At 39.4% G+C, this 25,741-nt stretch overlaps 1 protein-coding gene across 1 annotated transcript; it reads right to left on the reverse strand.

Annotated features, from left to right (window-relative positions):
- Nucleotides 1-3,271: 3,271 nt before the first annotated feature.
- LOC121388289 (LHFPL tetraspan subfamily member 6 protein-like) lies at nucleotides 3,272-25,567 on the reverse strand. The gene is made up of 3 exons (XM_041519570.1): nucleotides 24,939-25,567; nucleotides 9,981-10,079; nucleotides 3,272-3,406 (listed from the first exon to the last, which is right to left on the reverse strand). The coding sequence occupies exons 1-3, from the start codon at nucleotides 25,318-25,320 to the stop codon at nucleotides 3,279-3,281; spliced, it is 609 nt and encodes a 202-aa protein (XP_041375504.1). The 5' UTR covers nucleotides 25,321-25,567; the 3' UTR covers nucleotides 3,272-3,278.
- Nucleotides 25,568-25,741: the final 174 nt, after the last annotated feature.

Below are 25,741 nucleotides of genomic sequence, written 5' to 3' on the forward strand. Positions count from 1 at the left end.
AACAATGTATATTGAAATGTCATGTATAGTTATCTCCCTTGATTGAACAATATATTCCAACTATGTAATTTGTATGGCTATATCCATTTTCTCCAATTTTGGAGAACACATTTTGTAAAAACACTCTTCGAAGTATCCATATTTATAACCATTTGATAATACTGTAAATTTGGCAGTGTAAAAGAAATGAGACTACATCTCCATACAGCTGTTAGAAACGAGACTTTACATGTCCATACAGCTGTTAGAAACGAGACTTTACATGTCCATACAGCTGTTAGAAACGAGACTGTACATCTCCATACAGCTGTTGGAAACGAGACTGTACATCTCCATACAGCTGTTGGAAACGAGACTGTACATCTCCATACAGCTGTTGCAAACGAGACTGTACATCTCCATACAGCTGTTGGAAACGAGACTGTACATCTCCATACAGCTGTTGGAAACGAGACTGTACATCTCCATACAGCTGTTGGAAACGAGACTGTACATCTCCATACAGCTGTTGGAAACGAGACTGTACATCTCCATACAGCTGTTGGAAACGAGACTGTACATCTCCATACAGCTGTTGCAAACGAGACTGTACATCTCCATACAGCTGTTGGAAACGAGACTGTACATCTCCATACAGCTGTTGGAAACGAGACTGTACATCTCCATACAGCTGTTGCAAACGAGACTGTACATCTCCATACAGCTGTTGGAAACGAGACTGTACATCTCCATACAGCTGTTGCAAACGAGACTGTACATCTCCATACAGCTGTTGGAAACGAGACTGTACATCTCCATACAGCTGTTGCAAACGAGACTGTACATCTCCATACAGCTGTTGCAAACGAGACTGTACATCTCCATACAGCTGTTGGAAACGAGACTGTACATCTCCATACAGCTGTTGCAAACGAGACTGTACATCTCCATACAGCTGTTGGAAACGAGACTGTACATCTCCATACAGCTGTTGGAAACGAGACTGTACATCTCCATACAGCTGTTGCAAACGAGACTGTACATCTCCATACAGCTGTTGGAAACGAGACTGTACATCTCCATACAGCTGTTGCAAACGAGACTGTACATCTCCATACAGCTGTTGGAAACGAGACTGTACATCTCCATACAGCTGTTGCAAACGAGACTGTACATCTCCATACAGCTGTTAGAAACGAGACTGTACATCTCCACACAGCTGTTAGAAACGAGACTACATCTCCACACAGCTGTTAGAAATGACACTGTACATCTCCACACAGCTGCTAGAAACGACACTGTACATCTCCACACAGCTGTTAGAAACGACACTGTACATCTCCACACAGCTGTTAGAAACGACACTGTACAGCTCCATACAGCTGCTAGAAACAACACTGTACATCTCCATACAGCTGTTAGAAACGACACTGTACATCTCCATACAGCTGTTAGAAACGACACTGTACAGCTCCATACAGCTGCTAGAAATGACACTACATGGTATAGAGATACATGTGATCTCTGAGGCCTGTCTGTATACAAGTGCTATTCACATTCCGTACAGCTGTTTTATCAGTGAGAAATCTCACACTGCTCAAATGTTAATGTCTGATTAATTCGGACTAGACCACTGTCTGTTACCCTGGATACCATGCTGGGTTTGACAACACAGAGTTTATCCAAGTGCAGGGTGCTGGGGTGGACACTACCACCCAGCTTTGAAATGACTACATCCAGTAAGTATTTGGGGGATGAGGCATGGTGGTGGACTGCCGTATACACATTGTGTATATAATGTAATGATCTAGTACACTTTGGTGAAATGAATACTGTAGGTGCCTCTTTTTAAAAAGTTGCAACACACCCCTCCCTAGATAAAGTTTATATCCACTCCAGGAACACCTGACAACACTGCTAGGTATGCATATCTTAAGTAGATAGGAAGAAACACTGTGCACATTTACAGTTGATGTGATGTCACCAGTGTCTCTCTTTTGTTGTAGCTGTCACATGCTAGATGGCGGTTACAGTTGATGTGATGCCGCCAGTATCTCTTTTGTTGTAACTGTCACATGCTATATGGTGGTTACAGTTGATGTGACGTCTCCAGTGTCTGTCTTTTGTTGTAGCTGTCACATGCTATATGGTGGTTACAGTTGATGTGATGTCTCCAGTGTCTCTCTGTTGTTGTAGCTGTCACATGCTAGATGGCGGTTACAGTTGATGTGATGTCTCCAGTGTCTGTCTTTTGTTGTAGCTGTCACATGCTAGATGGCGGTTACAGTTGATGTAATGTCTCCAGTGTCTGTCTTTTGTTGTAGCTGTCACATGCTAGATGGCGGTTACAGTTGATGTGATGCCGCCAGTATTTCTTTTGTTGTAGCTGTCACATGCTAGATGGCGGTTACAGTTGATGTGATAGCGCCAGTGTCTCTCTTGTGTTGTTGCTGTCACATGCTAGATGGCGATTACAGTTGATGTGATGTCTCCAGTGTCTGTCTTTTGTTGTAGCTGTCACATGCTAGATGGCGGATAAAGTTGATGTGTTGTTTCCAGTGTCTGTCTTTTGTTGTAGCTGTCACATGCTATATGGTGGTTACAGTTGATGTGATGTCTCTAGTGTCTGTCTTGTGTTGTAGCTGTCACATGCTATATGGTGGTTACAGTTGATGTGATGTCTCCAGTGTCTCTCTGTTGTTGTAGCTGTCACATGCTAGATGGCGGTTACAGTTGATGTGATGTCTCCAGTGTCTGTCTTTTATTGTAGCTGTCACATGCTAGATGGCGGTTACAGTTGATGTGATGTCTCCAGTGTCTGTCTTTTGTTGTAGCTGTCACATGCTAGATGGCGGTTACAGTTGATGTGATAGCGCCAGTGTCTCTCTTGTGTTGTAGCTGTCACATGCTAGATGGCGATTACAGTTGATGTGATGTCTCCAGTGTCTGTCTTTTGTTGTAGCTGTCACATGCTAGATGGCGATTACAGTTGATGTGATGTCTCCAGTGTCTGTCTTTTGTTGTAGCTGTCACATGCTAGATGACGGATACAGTTGATGTGTTGTTTCCAGTGTCTGTCTTTTGTTGTAGCTGTCACATGCTAGATGTCACAATTACAGATTATGTGACATCACCAGTGTTTTTTGTTGTGGGTGTCACATGCTATATGTCACAGTTAAAGTCGACACAATGCCTCCAGCTAATCATTTTCGTTGTGGGCATGACATGCTAGATGTCAGATATGACACAGCCAGTGTCTGGTATTTATTGTTGGTGTGACATACCAGAAAAGAACAGGGTTAAAGTTGATATGACGCCATTAGTGCCTGTTTTTTGTTGTGGGCATGGCACGCGAGAATAGAACACATCAAAGTGAGAGCCCCGCCTCCAGCTGTCAGATAGAGAGACCAGCCCACGGAACAGGAGCCTGGAAAAATAAGGAAAACAGTCCACAGTTACACAGTCAGCTAGACAATATGGACTATACACTATAGACTACTACTGGACACTTACCTAGACAATATGCACTATACACTATAGACAACTACTGGACACTTACCTAGACAATATGCACTATACACTATAGACTACTACTGGACACTTACCTAGACAATATGCACTATACACTATAGACTATTACTGGACACTTACCTAGACAATATGCACTATACACTATAGACAACTACAGGACACTTACCTAGACAATATGCACTATACACTATAGACTACTACTGGACACTTACCTAGACAATATGGACTATACACTATAGACTACTACTGGACACTTACCTAGACAATATGCACTATACACTATAGACTACTACTGGACACTTACCTAGACAATATGCACTATACACTATAGACTACTACTGGACACTTACCTAGACAATATGCACTATACACTATAGACAACTACTGGACACTTACCTAGACAATATGCACTATACACTATAGACTACTACTGGACACTTACCTAGACAACATGCACTATACATTATAGACAACTACAGGACACTTACCTAGACAATATGGATTATACAATATAGACAACTACTTGACACTTACCCAGACAATATGGATTATACAATATAGACTACTACTGGACACCTACCTAGACAATATGGACAATACACTATAGACAACTACTGGACACTTACCTAGACAATATGGACTATACACTATAGACTACTACTGGACACTTACCTAGACAATATGCACTATACACTATAGACTACTACTGGACACTTACCTAGACAATATGCACTATACACTATAGACAACTACTGGACACTTACATAGACAATATGCACTATACACTATAGACAACTACAGGACACTTACCTAGACAATATGGATTATACAATATAGACTACTACTGGACACTTACCTAGACAATATGCACTATACACTATAGACTACCACTGGACACTTACCTAGACAATATGCACTATACACTAGACAACTACAGGACACTTACCTAGACAATATGCACTATACACTATAAACTACTACTGGACACTTACCTAGACAATATACACTATAGACAACTACAGGACACTTACCTAGACAATATGCACTATACACTATAGACTACTACAGGACACTTACCTAGACAATATGCACTATAGACAACTACAGGACACTTACCTAGACAATATGCACTATACACTACCACTGGACACTTACCTAGACAATATGCACTATACACTATAGACTACTACAGGACACTTACCTAGACAATATGCACTATACACTAGACAACTACAGGACACTTACCTAGACAATATGCACTATACACTATAGACAACTACAGGACACTTACCTAGACAATATGCACTATACACTATAGACAACTACAGGACACTTACCTAGACAATATGCACTATACACTATAGACTATTACTGGACACTTACCTAGACAATATGCACTATACACTATAGACAACCACAGGACACTTACCTAGACAATATGCACTATACACTATAGACTACTACTGGACACTTACCTAGACAATATGCACTATACACTATAGACTACCACTGGACACTTACCTAGACAATATGCACTATACACTAGACAACTACAGGACACTTACCTAGACAATATGCACTATACACTATAGACTACTACTGGACACTTACCTAGACAATATGCACTATACACTATAGACTACTACTGGACACTTACCTAGACAATATGCACTATACACTATAGACTATTACTGGACACTTACCTAGACAATATGCACTATACACTATAGACTACTACTGGACACTTACCTAGACAATATGCACTATACACTATAGACTATTACTGGACACTTACCTAGACAATATGCACTATACACTATATACTATTACTGGATACTTACCTAGACAATATGCACTATACACTATAGAATACTACTGGACACTTACCTAGACAATATGCACTATAGACAACTACAGGACACTTACCTAGACAATATGCACTATACACTATAGACTACTACAGGACACTTACCTAGACAATATGCACTATACACTATAGACAACTACAGGACACTTACCTAGACACTATGCACTATACACTATAGACAACTACAGGACACTTACCTAGACAATATGCACTATAGACAACTACAGGACACTTACCTAGACAATATGCACTATACACTATAGACAACTACTGGACACTTACCTAGACAATATGCACTATACACTAGACAACTACAGGACACTTACCTAGACAATATGCACTATACACTATAGACAACTACAGGACACTTACCTAGACAATATGCACTATACACTATACACTATAGACTATTACTGGACACTTACCTAGACAATATGCACTATACACTATAGACTACTACTGGACACTTACCTAGACAATATGCACTATACACTAGACAACTACTGGACACTTACCTAGACAATATGCACTATACACTATAGACTACTACTGGACACTTACCTAGACAATATGCACTATACACTATAGACAACTGCAGGACACTTACCTAGACAATATGCACTATACACTATAGACTACCACTGGACACTTACCTAGACAATATGCACTATACACTATAGACTACTACTGGACACTTACCTAGAGAATATGCACTATACACTAGACAACTACAGGACACTTACCTAGACAATATGCACTATACACTATAGACTACTACTTGACACTTACCTAGACAATATGCACTATACACTATAGACTACTACTGGACACTTACCTAGACAATATGCACTATACACTATAGACTACTACTGGACACTTACCTAGACAATATGCACTATACACTATAGACTACTACTGGACACTTACCTAGACAATATGCACTATACACTATAGACTACCACTGGACACTTACCTAGACAATATGCACTATACACTAGACAACTACATGACACTTACCTAGACAATATGCACTATACACTATAGACAACTACAGGACACTTACCTAGACAATATGCACTATACACTATAGACTATTACTGGACACTTACCTAGACAATATGCACTATACACTATAGACTATTACTGGACACTTACTTAGACAATATGCACTATACACTATAGACTACTACTGGACACTTACCTAGACAATATGCACTATAGACAACTACAGGACACTTACCTAGACAATATGCACTATACACTATAGACTATTACTGGACACTTACCTAGACAATATGCACTATACACTATAGACTACTACTGGACACTTACCTAGACAATATGCACTATACACTATAGACTACTACTGAACACTTACCTAGACAATATGCACTATACACTATAGACAACTACTGGACACTTACCTAGACAATATGCACTATACACTATAGACTACCACTGGACACTTACCTAGACAATATGCACTATACACTAGACAACTACAGGACACTTACCTAGACAATATGGACTATACACTATAGACTATAGACAACTACAGGATGCTTACCTAGACAATATGCACTATACACTATAGACAACTACTGGACACTTACCTAGACAATATGCACTATACACTATAGACAACTACAGGACACTTGTCTAGTGTATACTACAGGACACTTACCTAGACAATATGCACTATACACTATAGACAACTACAGGACACTTACCTAGACAATATGCACTATACAATACAGACTACTACTGGACACTTACCTAGACAATATGCACTATACAAAATAGACTACTACTGGACACTTACCTAGACAATATGCACTATACACTAGACAACTACAGGACACTTACCTAGACAATATGGACTATACACTATAGACTATAGACAACTACAGGACACTTACCTAGACAATATGCACTATACACTATAGACAACTACTGGACACTTACCTAGACAATATGCACTATACACTATAGACAACTACAGGACACTTACCTAGACAATATGCACTATACACTAGACAACTACAGGACACTTACCTAGACAATATGCACTATACACTATAGACAACTACAGGACACTTACCTAGACAATATGCACTATACAATACAGACTACTACTGGACACTTACCTGGACAATATGCACTATACAAAATAGACTACTACTGGACACTTACCTAGACAATATGCAATATACACTATAGACTACTACTGGACACTTACCTAAACAATATGCACTATACAATACAGACTACTACTGGACACTTACCTAGACAATATGCACTATACAATACAGACAACTACTGGACACTTACCTAGACAATATGCACTATACAATACAGACTACTACTGGACACTTACCTAGACAATATGCACTATACAATACAGACTACTACTGGACACTTACGTAGACAATATGCACTATACACTATAGACAACTACTGGACACTTACCTAGACAATATGGACTATACAATATAGACTACTACTGGACACTTACCTAGACAATATCCACTATAGACTACTACTGGACACTTACCTAGACAATATGCACTATACACTATAGACAACTACTGGACACGTACCTAGACAATATGCACTATACACTATAGACTACTACTGGACACTTACCTAGACAATATGCACTATACAATATAGACAACTACTGGACACGTACCTAGACAATATGCACTATAGACAACTACTGGACACTTACCTAGACAATATGGACTATACAATATAGACTACTACTGGACACTTACCTAGACAATATGGACTATACAATATAGACTACTACTGGACACTTACCTAGACAATATGCACTATACAATATAGACAACTACTGGACACGTACCTAGACAATATGCACTATACACTATAGACAACTACTGGACACTTACCTAGACAATATGCACTATACACTATAGACTACTACTGGACACTTACCTAGACAATATGGACTATACAATATAGACTACTACTGGACACTTACCTAGACAATATGCACTATACAATATAGACTACTACTGGACACTTACCTAGACAATATGCACTAACAATACAGACTACTACTGGACACTTACCTAGACAATATGGACTATACAATATAGACAACTACTGGACAATAGACTACTACTGGACACTTACCTAGACAATATGCACTATACACTAGACAACTACTGGACACTTACCTAGACAATATGCACTATACAATATAGACAACTACTGGACACTTACCTAGACAATATGCACTATACAATATAGACTACTACTGGACACTTACCTAGACAATATGCACTATACAATACAGACTACTACTGGACACTTACCTAGACAATATGGACTATACAATATAGACTACTACTGGATAATAGACTACTACTGGACACTTACCTAGACAATATGCACTATACACTAGACAACTACTGGACACTTACCTAGACAATATGCACTATACAATATAGACAACTACTGGACACTTACCTAGACAATATGCACTATACAATGTAGACTACTACTGGACACTTACCTAGACAATATGCACTATACAAAATAGACTATTACTGGACACTTACCTAGACAATATGGACTATACACTATAGACTATTACTGGACACTTACCTAGACAATATGGACTATACACTATAGATTACTACTGGACACTTACCTAGACAATATGGACTATAGACCACTACTGAACACTTACCTAGACAATATGGACTATATACTACTACTGGACACTTACCTAGAAAATATGGACTATACACTATAGAGTACTACTGGACACGTACCTAGACAATATGGACTATACATTATAGACTACTACAGGACACTTACCTAGACAATATGGACTATACACTATAGACAACTACTGGACACTTACCTAGACAATATGGACTATACACTATAGACTATTACTGGACACTTACCTAGACAATATGGACTATACAAAATAGACTATTACTGGACACTTACCATGTACCATACACTCTCACCTAGACAGTATGGACCATATACACTCACCTAATACACACTCACCTAGACAATACGGACTATACACACTCACCTAGGCAATATGGACTATACACACCTATACAATATGGACTATACACACTCACCTTGACAACATGGACCATACACACTCACCTAGACAGTATGGACCATACACACTCACCTAGACAGTATGGACTATACACACTCACCTAGACAGTATAGACCATACACACCTAGACACAATGGACTATACACACTCACCTAGACAACATGGACTATACACACTCACTTAGACAGTATGGACCATACACTCACCTAGACAACATGGACCATACACACTCACCTAGACAACATGGACCATACACACTCACCTAGACAGTATGGACTATACACACTCACCTAGACAGTATGGACCATACACACTCACCTAGACAGTATGGACCATACACACTCACCTAGACAGTATGGACCATACACACTCACCTAGACAGTATGGACCATACACACTCACCTAGACAGTATGGACCATACACACTCACCTAGACAGTATGGACTATACACACTCACCTAGACAGTATGGACTATACACACTCACCTAGACAATATGGACCACTTCCTGGACCACACGCCTGCTGGACCTCTGGATTATTCCATCCATTTGGATAAATGCCAAGACCTCCACCAATCAATAAGCCTGTAACAGAGAGATTAATTTTAGTTATCAATTAACTAGAAAACACTTACGAAAGCAAGGATGATTATAATGGACCTGGAATGTACATATTTAGGAAAATATTAATTGTTTAATGTCAGCCCAGCACATTTGAAGGTAATTCTATCCAGTGTCTAACATGGATGTATACAGAAACTTGGTCCACAGAAAGCAAACCTGTCCCTTCCACAGACAGGACTCGAAATTAGGAATTTTTAACTGTTCAATTTTGAGCGTGCATGTATGCCTACAGCACTTTGAAATCCGTAACCTTTGCAACAAATATCAAACCCCAAAATTATCCCTTCCCTGATAGTGACTCTCTTCTCCTAGTGTTGATGTGATAAGCGGTCTGCTTACAGTGACTCTTCTCCTAGTGTTAATGTGATAAGCGGTCTGCTTACAGTGACTCTCTTCTTCTACTGTTAATGTGATAAGCATTCTGCTTACAGTGACTCTTCTCCTAGTGTTAATGTGATAAGTGTTCTGCTCACAGTGACTCTTGTCTCCTAGTGTTAATGTGATAAGCGGTCTGCTTACAGTGACTCTTCTCCTAGTGTTGATGTGATAAGCGGTCTGCTCACAGTGACTCTCTTCTCCTAGTGTTAATGTGATAAGCGGTCTGCTTACAGTGACTCTTCTCCTAGTGTAGATGTGATAAGCGGTCTGCTTACGGTGACTCTCTTCTAGTGTTGATGTGATAAGTGACTCTTCTCCTAGTGTTGATGTGATAAGTGGTCTGCTTACAGTGACTCTTCTCCTAGTGTTGATGTGATAAGCGGTCTCCTCACAGTGACTCTCTTCTCCTAGTGTTACTGTGATAAGCGGTCTGCTTACAGTGACTCTTCTCCTAGTGTAGATGTGATAATCGGTCTGCTTACAGTGACTCTTCTCCTAGTGTTGATGTGATAAGTGGTCTGCTCACAGTGACTCTCTTCTCCTAGTGTTGATGTGATAAGTGTTCTGCTTACAGTGACTCTTCTCCTAGTGTTGATGTGATAAGCGGTCTGCTTACAGTGACTCTCTTCTCCTAGTGTTGATGTGATAAGTGTTCTGCTTACAGTGACTCTTCTAGTGTTGATGTGATCAGTGTTCTGCTTACAGTGACTCTTCTCCTATAGTTAATGTGATAAGCGGTCTGCTTACAGTTACTTTTCCTAGTGTTAATGTGATAAGCGATCTGCTTACAGTGACTTCTCCTAGTGTTAATGTGATAAGCGGTCTGCTTACAGTGACTCTTCTCCTAGTGTTGGTGTGATAAACAGTCTGCTCACAGTGACTCTCTGCTCCTAGTGTTAATGTGATAAGCGGTCTGCTCACAGTGACTCTCTTCTCCTAGTACTGATGTGATAAGCGTTCTGCTCACATTGACTCTCTTGTCCTAGTGTTGATGTGATAAGCGGTCTGCTTACAGTGACTCTTCTCCTAGTATTGGTATGATAAGTGGTCTGCTTACAGTGACTCTTCTCCTAGTGTTAATATGATAAGCGGTCTGCTTACAGTGACTCTTCTCCTAGTATTGGTATGATAAGTGGTCTGCTTACAGTGACTCTTCTCCTAGTGTTAATATGATAAGCGGTCTGCTTACAGTGACTCTTCTCCTAGTGTTAATATGATAAGTGGTCTGCTTACAGTGACTCTTCTCCTAGTGTTAATATGATAAGCGGTCTGCTTACAGTGACTCTCTTCTCCTAGTGTTGATGTGATAAGCGGTCTGCTTACAGTGACTCTTCTCCTAGTATTGGTATGATAAGTGGTCTGCTTACAGTGACTCTTCTCCTAGTGTTGATGTGATAAGGCTTCTGCTCATAGTGACTCTCTTCTGCTAGTGTTGGTGTGATAAGCGGTCTGCTTACAGTGACTCTTCTCCTAACATTGATGTGATCCCTTATTTCTTGCTATCAGTATACAACTCTTATTTTAGTAGAGGGCCGTAAAGCGCAGTGGTAAAGAGTTCACTTGATGTGCGGTCGGTCTGGGATTGATCCCCGTCGGTGGGCCCATTGGGTTATTTCTCCCTCCAGCCAGTGCACCACAACTGGTACATCAAAGGCTGTGGTATGTGCTATCCTGTCTGTAGGATGGTGCATATAAAAGAACATTTGCTACTAATGAAAACATATAGTGGGTTTTCTCTCTTAAGACTATGTCAAAATTACCAAATGTTTGACATCCAATAGAAGATGATTTAAAAAAAAAATCAATGTGCTCTAGAGGTGTCGTTAAAAAAAACCCCACTCTTTATTTTAATAATCCTCAGCAGTATTAGTGCTTTCTAGGTATTATACTCAATCTGGGGCAATATTTATGATATAATTAAATTATGTATGCAGCAATTATTAAAAGCTATACAATGTACATGTATGTTAGAATAAACATGATCACATGTTATTGTAGGGAGGCAGGAGGCACCCTAATGACTACGTGTGTATTTTCAGGCAGCATGGTGGGCCATCTGCTGGTTTTGTTCTCTATACACACAGAACAAATGGTTACTGTTTCAAGATACTAGCTACTTCCTGCAAATGTTACAGTTAATGGTGAGAGTTGTTGACCTGGGCGTATAAAGCCGGAATCTTATGTCAATAAAATGTTATTTTGTGGATGGTGGGCCCCCCCCCCCGGCCTCCCCAGCTGCCAGTCCTGGAATGATACAGAGAAAGAAAACAAGCACTTCACCATTTAAGGGCAGTCTCTACTCTCAGTCCGCCAAGACCAGTTCATGGAGTCATTTTTAGTTCTCCTTAGCAAAGAAACTTTTTAAAAAGTATTAGGAAATGATTAAATATCAGTCCTCAATATCTTAAATAGCTCCACATAATTTACGTTACGGAAGCAATCACTCTCCTCAATTCAGGTTTGCATGGGGATATCTGTAATAACAAAGAGAAGAGAAATGAGAATGGTTTAAGTTGTGCTGAGCGGGTTTCTTCTCGCTATAATAACAAAGAGAAGAGAAATGAGAATGGTTCAAGTAGTGCTGAGCGGGTTTCTTCTCGCTATAATAACAAAGAGAAGAGAAATGAGAATGGTTCAAGTAGTGCTGAGCGGGTTTGTTTGTGCCACAATCACTTACAAACCAGTATATTGACTTTGTGCTCACAACAGCTAAACGTATTGTTACAAAGAGTTTACTTTTTCTTCTCACCTAATCTCTTTCCTTTGATGCATCTTGCCCAAGGTCACAACAAAGGTCAAAGAGAACAATTAGGGTGACCAGGAGTACATGTGTGTGTATAATCACAACAAAGGTCAAAGAGAACAATTAGGGTGACCAGGAGTATATGTGTGTGTATAATCACAACAAAGGTCAAACAGAACAATTAGGGTGACCAGGAGTATATGTGTGTGTATAATCACAACAAAGGTCAAAGAGAACAATTAGGGTGACCAGGAGTACATGTGTGTGTATAATCACAACAAAGGTCAAAGAGAACAATTAGGGTGACCAGGAGTACATGTGTGTGTATAATCACAACAAAGGTCAAAGAGAACAATTAGGGTGACCAGGAGTACATGTGTGTGTATAATCACAACAAAGGTCAAAGAGAACAATTAGGGTGACCAGGAGTACATGTGTGTGTATAATCACAACAAAGGTCAAAGAGAACAATTAGGGTGACCAGGAGTACATGTGTGTGTATAATCACAACAAAGGTCAAAGAGAACAATTAGGGTGACCAGGAGTACATGTGTGTGTATAATCACAACAAAGGTCAAACGGAACAATTAGGGTGACCAGGAGTACATGTGTGTGTATAATCACAACAAAGGTCAAACGGAACAATTAGGGTGACCAGGAGTACATGTGTGTGTATAATCACAACAAAGGTCAAACGGAACAATTAGGGTGACCAGGAGTACATGTGTGTGTATAATCACAACAAAGGTCAAAGAGAACAATTAGGGTGACCAGGAGTACATGTGTGTGTATAATCACAACAAAGGTCAAAGAGAACAATTAGGGTGACCAGGAGTACATGTGTGTGTATAATCACAACAAAGGTCAAAGAGAACAATTATGGTGACCAGGAGTACATGTGTGTGTGTAATCACAACAAAGGTCAAAGAGAACAATTAGGGTGACCAGGAGTACATGTGTGTGTATAATCACAACAAAGGTCAAACGGAACAATTAGGGTGACCAGGAGTACATGTGTGTGTATAGTCACAACAAAGGTCAAAGAGAACAATTAGGGTGACCAGGAGTACATGTGTGTGTATAATCACAACAAAGGTCAAAGAGAACAATTAGGGTGACCAGGAGTACATGTGTGTGTATAATCACAACAAAGGTCAAAGAGAACAATTAGGGTGACCAGGAGTACATGTGTGTGTATAATCACAACAAAGGTCAAACGGAACAATTATGGTGACCAGGAGTACATGTGTGTGTATAATCACAACAAAGGTCAAAGAGAACAATTAGGGTGACCAGGAGTACATGTGTGTGTATAATCACAACAAAGGTCAAAGAGAACAATTAGGGTGACCAGGAGTACATGTGTGTGTATAATCACAACAAAGGTCAAACGGAACAATTATGGTGACCAGGAGTACATGTGTGTGTATAATCACAACAAAGGTCAAAGAGAACAATTATGGTGACCAGGAGTACATGTGTGTGTATAATCACAACAAAGGTCAAAGAGAACAATTATGGTGACCAGGAGTACATGTGTGTGTATTTGGGCCAGATCAAGTAGTAATATAGGGACATTTTAACTACTTTTACACATAACATTGTTCGTACTGAATTAAGTTTTGTCATAACAACTTACTTTTGAATTGGTTTTATATAGGTGACAGGTTTCTTTACAATGCTGCATAAAAATGTTTAATGCAATTTTAAATGTCATAAACAGGGTTTTAATATTCGGTAACGGAGGGACATGAAATGCACATGATCAAATAAAATGACTTGCCGTTTTTGTTATATCTGGTGTGCAAGACGTCCAATATTGGAACTAGTATTACAGAAATCAAGCTAACGTATGTATAAAACAATAACATAAATTTGAAATACATCACTCATTAATTATATTTTTAATAAAAATAAATTAATGGTAACAGAGGGACACACTGAAAATGGATGGACACATTGAAAAAGTAATGGAGGGACACATTTTGTGGCACTGCATTTTCATTCTTATATGACCCATTAAATGAGTCCAAATGGATTTGTATACTAATAAACAGACAGAAAAAGTATAGTTTAACATCAGTAGTTCTTTGATATTTTGATTTGGATCAACTGAACACTGTATATCAAAGTATATGTGCATTGCCAAATTTACTTATAAGATCAAACGGTAACAGAGGGACATTTTTAGTTACTTTTATGTATAAAATTGTTTATATTGATTACCTTCTTATCAAATCAACTGACTGTTAGATTGGTATTGTAGCTGATCGCTTCTTTTACACTGTTACATACAAATATTTAATGCAACTCTGTTTTAACTGTCATAAAATTGGGTAACTGAAGATCATAAAATGATATTTGCTGCACATGCTAGGTATCCAATACCTATTGTAACTGAAATCAACAATATAAATCTAAAATATATCATTCAGTTATTATATTTTTAATAAAAAAATAAATTATGGTGCATCGTTATATTGTATATTCAAACTTGTACATAAAAAAATTGGCCAACTGCTTGTATTGAAGTTTTAATACAGTTTATGTTTATGCAACCAAGTTGAAATTATGCAAAAACATTTTTAACACCTATAATATATATTATGTTTATAATGGTTTAGTAATTACTGGAGCACATACACCAGAAACAGTGTGCCACATTTTTTTTTTTGTCTAGTGTAACAGATTCATGCAAATAACTGTTAATAAATGTCTCTGATTCGACTGATTAGGTTTCCATAATCCAAATGATAAAGTTTCATGTATTTGTATGTGCATGTTGATGATATTAAAGCTGGATGATTAACTTGATAAACACATCAATCACACTGATTTGTTAAGTGTCATGAACTATCAATATGAAATGTATGTATCTGGAGATAACTGGTGAATAAATAAAAACATCTATTTTACTTGTGTATTTTGTAAAAAAATATGAACCCTTGTTTTTTTCTTTTGGTGTTCTCTGTAGTATCTTTATCTTTCTGAACAAACAGTAGGTATTTTGATTGCAGAAAAGTTTAAAGTAAATGATATTAACAGGCTTATAAAAATGAACATAGTGTATTAAGCAAACATAAAGCTACAAAATATATTTTATATTGCTGTTTAAAATTCCAGTTAAGACCACTGTCCCCATTTCCCTTGGGCTTTTAATTAGCACTAATGTGTGAAGTAAATTAATTACTCTCAGTCTGCCAGAAGTAGACATCCTTTTGATAAGACAGGTACAAAGTGGTCAGGTGACAACTCCCATTCTCCTATAGAAATGTTATTTCCCCAATCAGCAGAGCTGTGTAATCTTTTAAGGACGTATCTAAACGACTTTCTGTGTTTGTCAATTGCACAAGTTGATCTTACATAAATGATTTAAATTCATGTCATCAAAATACATATGCATATGATTTTTTTCAAGATGGTTTTATCACAAACTATTTTAATGTACAATGGCAACAGTATCGGAGGGACAGGTATTTAATTGGTCACTATGATTGGTCACTATGATTGGTCACTATGACTAAATTTATATAATTAAAAATTAAAAAAATACATAACTTATAATACTTCCAAGCTTTTAATTGATCATTTGGATTAAAAAAAAAAAAAAAGAATTTGCTTTTACATAAAAAAAAAACCCTAACCCTAACCCTAACGGAGGGACACCACAAGTATATTTTATTTAATTACAACTAATTACTTACAATATTTAAAAGTAAAAACATTTAGCTAAATATGTAAAGTATGTTTTACACCTTAAAGATGGTTTCTAGATAATTTTTTACTCTCTAGTACTGTCTAAAAATTTATAGATTTTGACAAAAAGTTACTCTTGTTGTACTCTAAAATATGATTTGCTAAAATGGGCATAACTTATGAATGCCTAGGTGTATTAAGTTCTAAATGTTTTTGGAAACTAGACATAAATAGCTTTCTGTTCATACCACACAAGTTACTGAATTCACAAATAATTTTATTTTCTCAAATGTGTAATTTTGCTTCAAACTTGCCCATCTTGCCCACACACACACACACACACACACACCCACACACACGATTATGAATAGGTGAGAGTGAAAACTGTGTGGAATGTGTACTGTGACTGGTGTCAGTCAGTCTGGTACAGGGCAGGCTGCAGCTGACCCACATATTAAAACAATTACACCAGGAATTCACACACAGTCATCACCCAAACATGTGGAACCAGCTCTTTTCACAAAGATCACAGAATTTATGCACTTCATAATCGTAGTGTGAGAAATAGAATGGAAATTATTTAAATGATATATATTCAGGGATTTATTGAGTCATTCTTTGGTCCAGACATACATGTAGGCCCTAGCTAGCTTCCCAAAACAAAGTGGCTCTGACAATTCCCAATTTCTGTGTTAAAAATTATAATAAAGATATATACACTGTTTTTGTTGATTCAGTACTTATTTTTATTTTTAGCGGACAATTTCCAATAGTATGTATACATGTATTCCTACGCTTATTTACAGAACATGGTTGACGGTAAGAAATTATTTTTGAGTGTTTTAAGGTACACTTCTTGTACTGTTTGTAATTATAAGAATTGTTTCTAATTTTTTAGGAATTTATCGATAGCTACGCGATTTTATACCATTTGTGACTTTTATACATCGATAAATTCCTAAAAAATGAGAAACAATTCTTATATGTACATTCAATGTATTTAATGTTATAAGCTATCAATACCTGTTCATACATTCAATGTATTTAATATTATAAGCTATCAATACCTGTTCATACATTCAATGCATTTAATGTTATAAGCTATCAATACCTAGATACGAACATACAATGTGTTTAATGTTATAAGCTATCAATACCTGTACGTACATTCAATGTATTTAATGTTATAAGCTATCAATACCTGTACGAACATTCAATGTATTTAATGTTATAAGCTATCAATACCTGTACGTACATTCAATGTATTTAATGTTATAAACTATCAATACCTGTACGTACAGAAAATGTATTTAATGTTATAAGCTATCAATACCTGTACGAACATACAATGTATTTAATATTATAAGCTATGTGGTTAGGGTGACCCACCCTGTGAAGAGGGCGCCCACCCTGTGATGAGGGTGACACGCCCTGTGATGAGGGTGACGAGGGTGACGTGCCCTGTGATGAGGGTGACCCACCCTGTGATGAGGGCGACCCGCTCTGTGATGAGGGTGACCCGCCCTGTGATGAGGGTGACCCGCTTTGTGATGAGAGTGACCCGCTTTGTGATGAGGGTGACGTGCCCTGTGATGAGGGTGACCCACTCTGTGATGAGGTTGACACACCCTGAGATGAGGGTGACGTGCCCTGTGATGAGGGCGACGTGCCCTGTGATGAGGGCGACCACCCTGTGATGAGGGTGACCCGCCCTGTGATGAGGGTGACCCGCCCTGTGATGAGGGCACCCGCCCTGTGATGAGGGTGACCCGCTCTGTGATGAGGGCACCCGCACTGTGATGAGGGTGACCCGCCCTGTGATGAGGGTGACCCACCCTGTGATGAGGGCACCCGCCCTGTGATGAGGGTGACCTGCCCTGTGATGAAGGCGCCCGCCCTGTGATGAGGGTGACCTGCCCTGTGATGAAGGCGCCCGCCCTGTGATGAGGGTGACCTGCCCTGTGATGAAGGCGCCCGCCCTGTGATGAGGGTGACCCGCCCTGTGATGAGGGTGACCCGCTTTGTGATGAGGGTGACCCGTAGGCCTTTAGAATGTGTGTCATTACAATTCTGGCTACACCCATAACTCTCCAACTGCACAATTAAAGTTTAACATGGTTAAATTCTACAGCCATTTCAGGGTTTTATCAGCTACGTGTCTCCTATGACTCCGATAACCATTCCCCACCATTTCCCACCATTCCCTAAAGGCTGTGTCGTTTTATCAGCTACGTGTCTAGACTCCGATAATCATTCCCCACCATTCCCTAAAGGTTGTGTCGTTTTATCAGCTACGTGTCTAGACTCCGATAACCATTCCTCACCATTTCACACCATTCCCTAAAGGCTGTGTCGTTTTATCAGCTACGTGTCTAGACTCAGATAACCATTTCCCACCATTTCCCACCATTCCCTAAAGGCTGTGTCATTTTATCAGCTATGTGTCTAGACTCCGATAACCATTCCCCACCATTCCCTAAAGGCTGTGTCATTTTATCAGCTACGTGTCTAGACTGCGATAACCATTCCCCACCATTCCCTAAAGGCTGTGTCGTTTTATCAGCTACGTGTCTAGACTCCGATAACCATTCCCCACCATTCCCTGAAGGCTGTGTCGTTTTATCAGCTACGTGTCTAGACTCTGATAACCATTCCCCACCATTTCCCACCATTCCCTAAAGGCTGTGTCGTTTTATCAGCTACGTGTCTAGACTCCGATAACCATTCCCCACCATTCCCTAAAGGTTGTGTCGTTTTATCAGCTACGTGTCTAGACTCCGATAACCATTCCCCACCATTTCCCACCATTCCCTAAAGGCTGTGTCGTTTTATCAGCTATGTGTCTCAACTCCGATAACCGGCACCATTCCCCACCATTCCCTAAAGGTTGTGTCGTTTTATCAGGCCTTCTAGAATTTGTTTTAATCCACTAGCCATGTGATCAGTGATTTAAAACATTTACTTGCCCCGATTAAAAATGCACTAGCCCTACTTCACTTCAAGTTAATACAATTTTACTAAATAATAGTAATAATCAGATGTATCACCTAAAGAGGGGGATAGAGCTTAAAAACACTAACACTGGGGGGGTTGGGGTGGGGGCAGGATATTGATATTTACAATATAGACTTAACTGCAACATATGACCCAAAAACCAATCACTAGCCATCGGGCATGGCAATAGTAGTTATTTACTAGCCCAACATTGAATATCACTAGCCATGGGAGTGGGCTACCATAATCTAGAAGCTCTGCTAGCCGTCGGGCATGGCAATAGTAGTTATTTACTAGCCCAACATTGAATATCACTAGCCATGGGAGTGGGGCTACCATAATCTAGAAGCTCTGCTAGCCGTCGGGCATAGCAATAGTAGTTATTTACTAGCCCAACATTGAATATCACTAGCCATGGGAGTGGGGTTACCATCATCTAGAAGCCCTGGTTTTATATTCCCAATTTTGGAGTAAAAGATTCCAAATATTAATGTAAATAATTACCATTTTTTATCATTATATAAAGATATATATCGAAAATGATTCGTAACTCTTGACAAACGGCCCTCCTCTATAACGTTTCATAATGCAAAATAGATGTATTAATTGGACTTAGGCGTATCATAAAATACTGTTTGTTTCCGGTTACCCGACTGACCCTAATTTGAACCTCCTGACCCAAAATCTTTTTTTGTGTACAGTTCCAAAATTATATTTTACTATAACGATTTCCACGAAAAGATTCCAAAACTATCACAAGCTCTAATTTGGTATCGTTATAATATAAATCAAATCGTTCTATATTAATTTTGTTTACAAGCCACAAATAATTTTGCTTCTAACAATTGATTTATGGAGTTACTTCCCTTCAAATTGAAAGGCAAGTTGTCTTCACGAAAATATGCGATGTTTTCTGATTTACTCCAGCGACAAACTGGCCGTGTAGAAATTTAGGAACCTTCTGATAATACTCCGAATGATTTTCTACGTGAATTCTGTGCAATTATCAAATCATACAGGGCGTGCGTGAGTCGCACGGCAGTATGTTTATGATTCGCACAGGTTGTAGGGGTGTCCTGTGTAATTCGGACAGATCGCATGCCGGTGCAAGTTTTTTCAAATGTTGAAAATTTCGATACGGCTGTCGCACGGTTCGCATAGGGGTTGCACAGCAGTCGCACGGCAGTCTGATAGGTCGAACGGAGGTCGCCCGGGAGTCTGAAGGGAGTCCCACGGCTAACTTTGCTTGAACATAACTTGATGAAAACAAACCGGGGGAATAATTGTTATATATGCGTTTAAAGAGTGTTCCATGATGCATCGTTTGGTGCAAAAATCATGGCCATAGGTTAACAGAAACTGGGAAAGTGTGGTAGGGGTTAAAAATAAAAACACCCACTTAATAACGGGTATGACCACCTCTTGAATTGACCACTGCAGTGCATCGCAGGTGCATAGAATTGACTAAAGTGTTGATTTCTGCCTATAGAATATTGTTCCATTCCTGTATGTGCGCTTGACAAAGTTCGTTGACGTTATCTGGTGGGTTGGGATGACGCCTCAATCGTCTGTCCAGACTATCCCAGACATGCTCAATGGGGTTGAGATCAGGACTTTTAGCGGGCCAGTCATCAATGAAATCAATGTTATTTGTCCTAAGAAAATTTACAGTGTCTCTAGCTGTATGAGAGGTGGCATTATCATGCTGAAAAATCGAGATGTTGGCGTTGTTATGGAACAGAGGAATGACGTGATGAGCGAGAATGTCATCGCGGTAACGTTGAGCATTTAAATTGCCATCAATGACGACTAGTGGTGAACGATAACCATGGGCAATGGCTGTCCAGACCATGACAGAACCCCCACCCCCGAAACGATCTCGTTCAAGAACACAACAGTCAGCATAGCGTTCATTTCTCCTACGGTAGACGCGCACCCTGCCATCACCACGTTGTAAAGAAAATCTGGATTCATCCGAAAAAAGAACGGTATTCCAGCTTCGCCATATCCAACGAGTGTGTACACGTGCCCAATTAAGACGATGACGTTGCGTTAAAACGCATCCGACGTAAGGACGTCGTGCATGTAAACCGTTCTCCCGCAGACGATTACGAACAGTTTGCCCACTGAGTCAGTTATTATGAAGCGCAGGTGTGTTAGCAGCAGTAGCAGTGGCAGTTTGGAATCGATTACGCAAATGCGTGTTCATGATATAGCGGTCTTGACCACACGTTGTAACACACTGACGTCCATGACGTGGCAAGTCGTTGGTGCTTTCTGTCGTTCGAAATCTTACGCGAAGATTTCGTATTGCTCGACTAGAACTCCCAACATGCCTTGCAACGTCTTCTGTCGACATGCCAGCATCAAGCATGCCAATTGCCCATTCGTGTAAATTATTGGGTATTATTGGCATACTAAAAATGCTACAATGTAAAAGACGTTAATTTTTTTTTAAATTTTGAAGCGTTTTCGTTCACTTGACAACAATGTCAGTAAGACAAGTAAAACAAATTGACCGAATACTACACGAGACATATCGAACCATGCATACACGTGCAAATTGAATTTCACGTTGTCGACGATTAACAATGCAAAAATAATTGATAAAATTCATGAATCAGCTCAAGGCTAATACTACCTATATAATTTCATTACACAATGAATTCTTCAACACAACAAATACTATATGTACAAATCGGAAGTTTCTTTTTTTGTTCAGTATATATATATACATATATTACTAATGTAGTGACCAAGTCTTCACACAGCACAATATGACAGTTGGCCAATTTGACGATGCATACATGATGAATACATATATATATACGTATATAATTATATTACTAAAGTCTTGACCAAGTCTTCACACAGCACAATATGACAGTTGGCCAATTTGACGATGCATATATATATATATATATACGTATATAATTATATTACTAATTATGTCTTGACCAAGTCTTCACACAGCACAATATGACAGTTGGCCAATTTGACGATGCATACATATATATACGTATATAATTATATTACTAATGTCTTGACCAAGTCTTCACACAGCACAATATTGGCACTGGCATTAAAACACACGCCTATATATATACAGTCAGACCTCGTTACAACGACTGTCGTTACTACAACACTTACACCATCCAACCACAAATTGTACATCAGTGTTAATTATTCTGTTAATGACACCGGAATTCACACCTTCCGACACCGACAGAGCAAATTAGGAACAAACGTGCATCCGACCTCTGAAAGGTGTCTTCCCATTTGGTCGAATTCCCAATTGGTCGAAAAATAAGTACTTGTCTGTTATATAACCACTACCTGATTACCTGTGTATGTACTGAACATGGCCTCTTCTTCTTGTGCAGTGATTGTGACATTGTGACATTGTGAGTGTAACATTCTGACAGAAACTGCTGCTTAAGTGGACATTTGTACTTGTATGTGTACTTGAAAGAATATTTTAAAATGTTGAAACATGTTTGGCTTTTTGTGAAATAAACATTTTTAGATGGAGACCTTCTTTTTTAATTGACTACAGACATTCACTACATTCAACACATGGATTATTTCGATATTTGCATACTTTATGCGTTAAGTGATATCTATACCATCTATACAATAATAATCGGTTTGCAAATAATCTGGAACAGTTCATTATAATGACTGAGGTAACAACATGCATGTCAGTAAGACCATTGAACCATATCTATTGTTGTTTTAGCAGTTCGACCAATTGAGAATTCGACCAAATGGGAGTAAGCGTTTGAAAACACCTCTTTACAATGACATTACGTAATCACAGATACCGTAGCACGTTGGCAGTACACACACAGCCACTTAGAATCCTTGATCTCATACGAATCGTAGTGAGCCGACAATGTCACATGCTGTCCGAGCTACCGATGTCTGCGAAATCTGCAGACATGTATTGCTTTTGCAAATAAGCCTTTAGTTAACCAATTAAAGGATTAACTTCGAACAATAAAATCTTCCATATTCATGATATTTTGTAAACGAAACAGGTACCAATCGGAGATGTCTTTAACCAAGCAATGATTAGACTGACGGTGAATGTGATTTGTTTAATATATTTAATGATGTTTTTTAAAAACATATTTATTGTATGTATGTGTATTTGTTGTTTTTAAATAATAATTGCAATGTTTTAATTATTTCAATGCAATTCAGTTATCAGTTAATATTAATTAGTATTTTTTGTTACATTATTTTGGCACACATTTGGAGATAATTCATAACAATTCGATACACCGGCAATTTCAATATAACGACAAAGTGACCAAGGAATGAACATGGTTGTTGTAACGAGGTCCGACTGTATACATATTTATATGCCAGTAAAATTCTGCTAAATTTTGTATGGTGATTAAAATTACCAACACCCCCCCCCCCCCCCCCCCCCCCCCACACACACACACACTTCCAATTGCCTATGCCTGCTACAAAAAGTCATGGACACCGAAAACACCCCAATCCATGTGTCTTACTGCAGCGTCTGGGACGGGACAGTGGTAAAGCGTTCGCTTGATGCGCGGTCGGTCTGTGGGATCGATCCCCATCGGTGGGCCCATTGGGCTATTTCTCACTCCACCCAGTGCACCATGACTGGTATATCAAAGGCTGTGGTGTGTGTTATCCTGTCTGTGGGATGGTGCATATAAAAGATCCCTTGCTGCTAATTGAAAAGAGTAGCCCATTAAGTGGAGACAGCGGGTTTCCTCTCTCAATATCTTTGTGGTCCTTAACCATATGTCCGACGCCATATAACCGTAAATAAAATGTGTTGAGTGCGTCATTAAATAAAGAAATACAATAAAAATCTTTCTTTTACTGCAGCGTCTATTCTAAATGAATGAAAAAAATGGATGAATGAATGGATGAATGACGGCTCCAAAGACAAACCCTATAACTACCCTAACCATTAAAAGGGGGGTAGGGTCGAACTCATGTTATTATCATAATTATGTACGTACCTGCACACACTTGCATGGCCGCAGCCACCCGCCCCACAGTTGGCGTTATCACGTCCCTGGCGCACAAAGCCATCACCGCCGTGAGGGACACGAGCAGAGCGACGCCCGTTCCAACCCCCACACAGACTGTGGCGATCTGCCAAAACAGACTGGGGATGTCCTGGAAGGTGGCGTACCGGCCACACTCGTCCACAGGGTGCAGTCGCCCGCTCGCGTCCAGCCTCGGGTAGTTACATCTGCGGAACACGCCGAAATACACGGGGGTCGTGTGGGACTGGTTTCCTTGTAACCAGTAGGGCAGGTAAAAGCCAACTCCTGCGGCCACAGTAGCTACGAGCGACAGTCCCGCCCAGAATATCGCCACACAGCACGGGGCGGACATCTTTCGCAGTACAACGTTCTGTCTACACGACGACGACACTGTCGTCGACAGGGAAATAATCCAGCTTGGCCAGTGTCGATCTCGCCACGTTAATATTCCCAAGTTTTATCATCATCATACAAACGTACACGAAATTGCACGTGCACGGCAGCGCGAGGCGTACAAAGGAAAAGTAGTTTCTTCTGACTGTACTTAATTATAAACAGACAACCGATTGTTTACAACATGCAAACTAACCATCCAGATGACAGCTGACGTCACAAGCTTTGCTTTTGTGGCCGCTTATTCATTGGCCCCGACTGGGCATACCAAGAATGCAGCCAATCACTTTACTTCAGTGGCGATTCACTTGTATACTCTGTTAAAAAAGAAACGCATAGGCGAAATATTCGTGGAATTATCTCTTTAATACAAAGTGGCA

The sequence above is a fragment of the Gigantopelta aegis genome, chromosome 14, assembly GCF_016097555.1.
Source record: "Gigantopelta aegis isolate Gae_Host chromosome 14, Gae_host_genome, whole genome shotgun sequence".
Taxonomy (NCBI): domain Eukaryota; kingdom Metazoa; phylum Mollusca; class Gastropoda; order Neomphalida; family Peltospiridae; genus Gigantopelta; species Gigantopelta aegis.

Excerpts from the sequence above, each read along its gene's own strand:
- LOC121388289 (XM_041519570.1), bottom strand. The coding sequence starts at position 25,320 with ATGTCCGCCCCGTGCTGTGTGGCGATATTCTGGGCGGGACTGTCGCTC. Across the intron at positions 10,080-24,938 it reads GGCCATGCAAGTGTGTGCAG|GCTTATTGATTGGTGGAGGT; the intron begins GTACGTACATAA and ends TCTCTGTTACAG. Across the intron at positions 3,407-9,980 it reads AAGTGGTCCATATTGTCTAG|GCTCCTGTTCCGTGGGCTGG; the intron begins GTGAGTGTGTAT and ends TTATTTTTCCAG.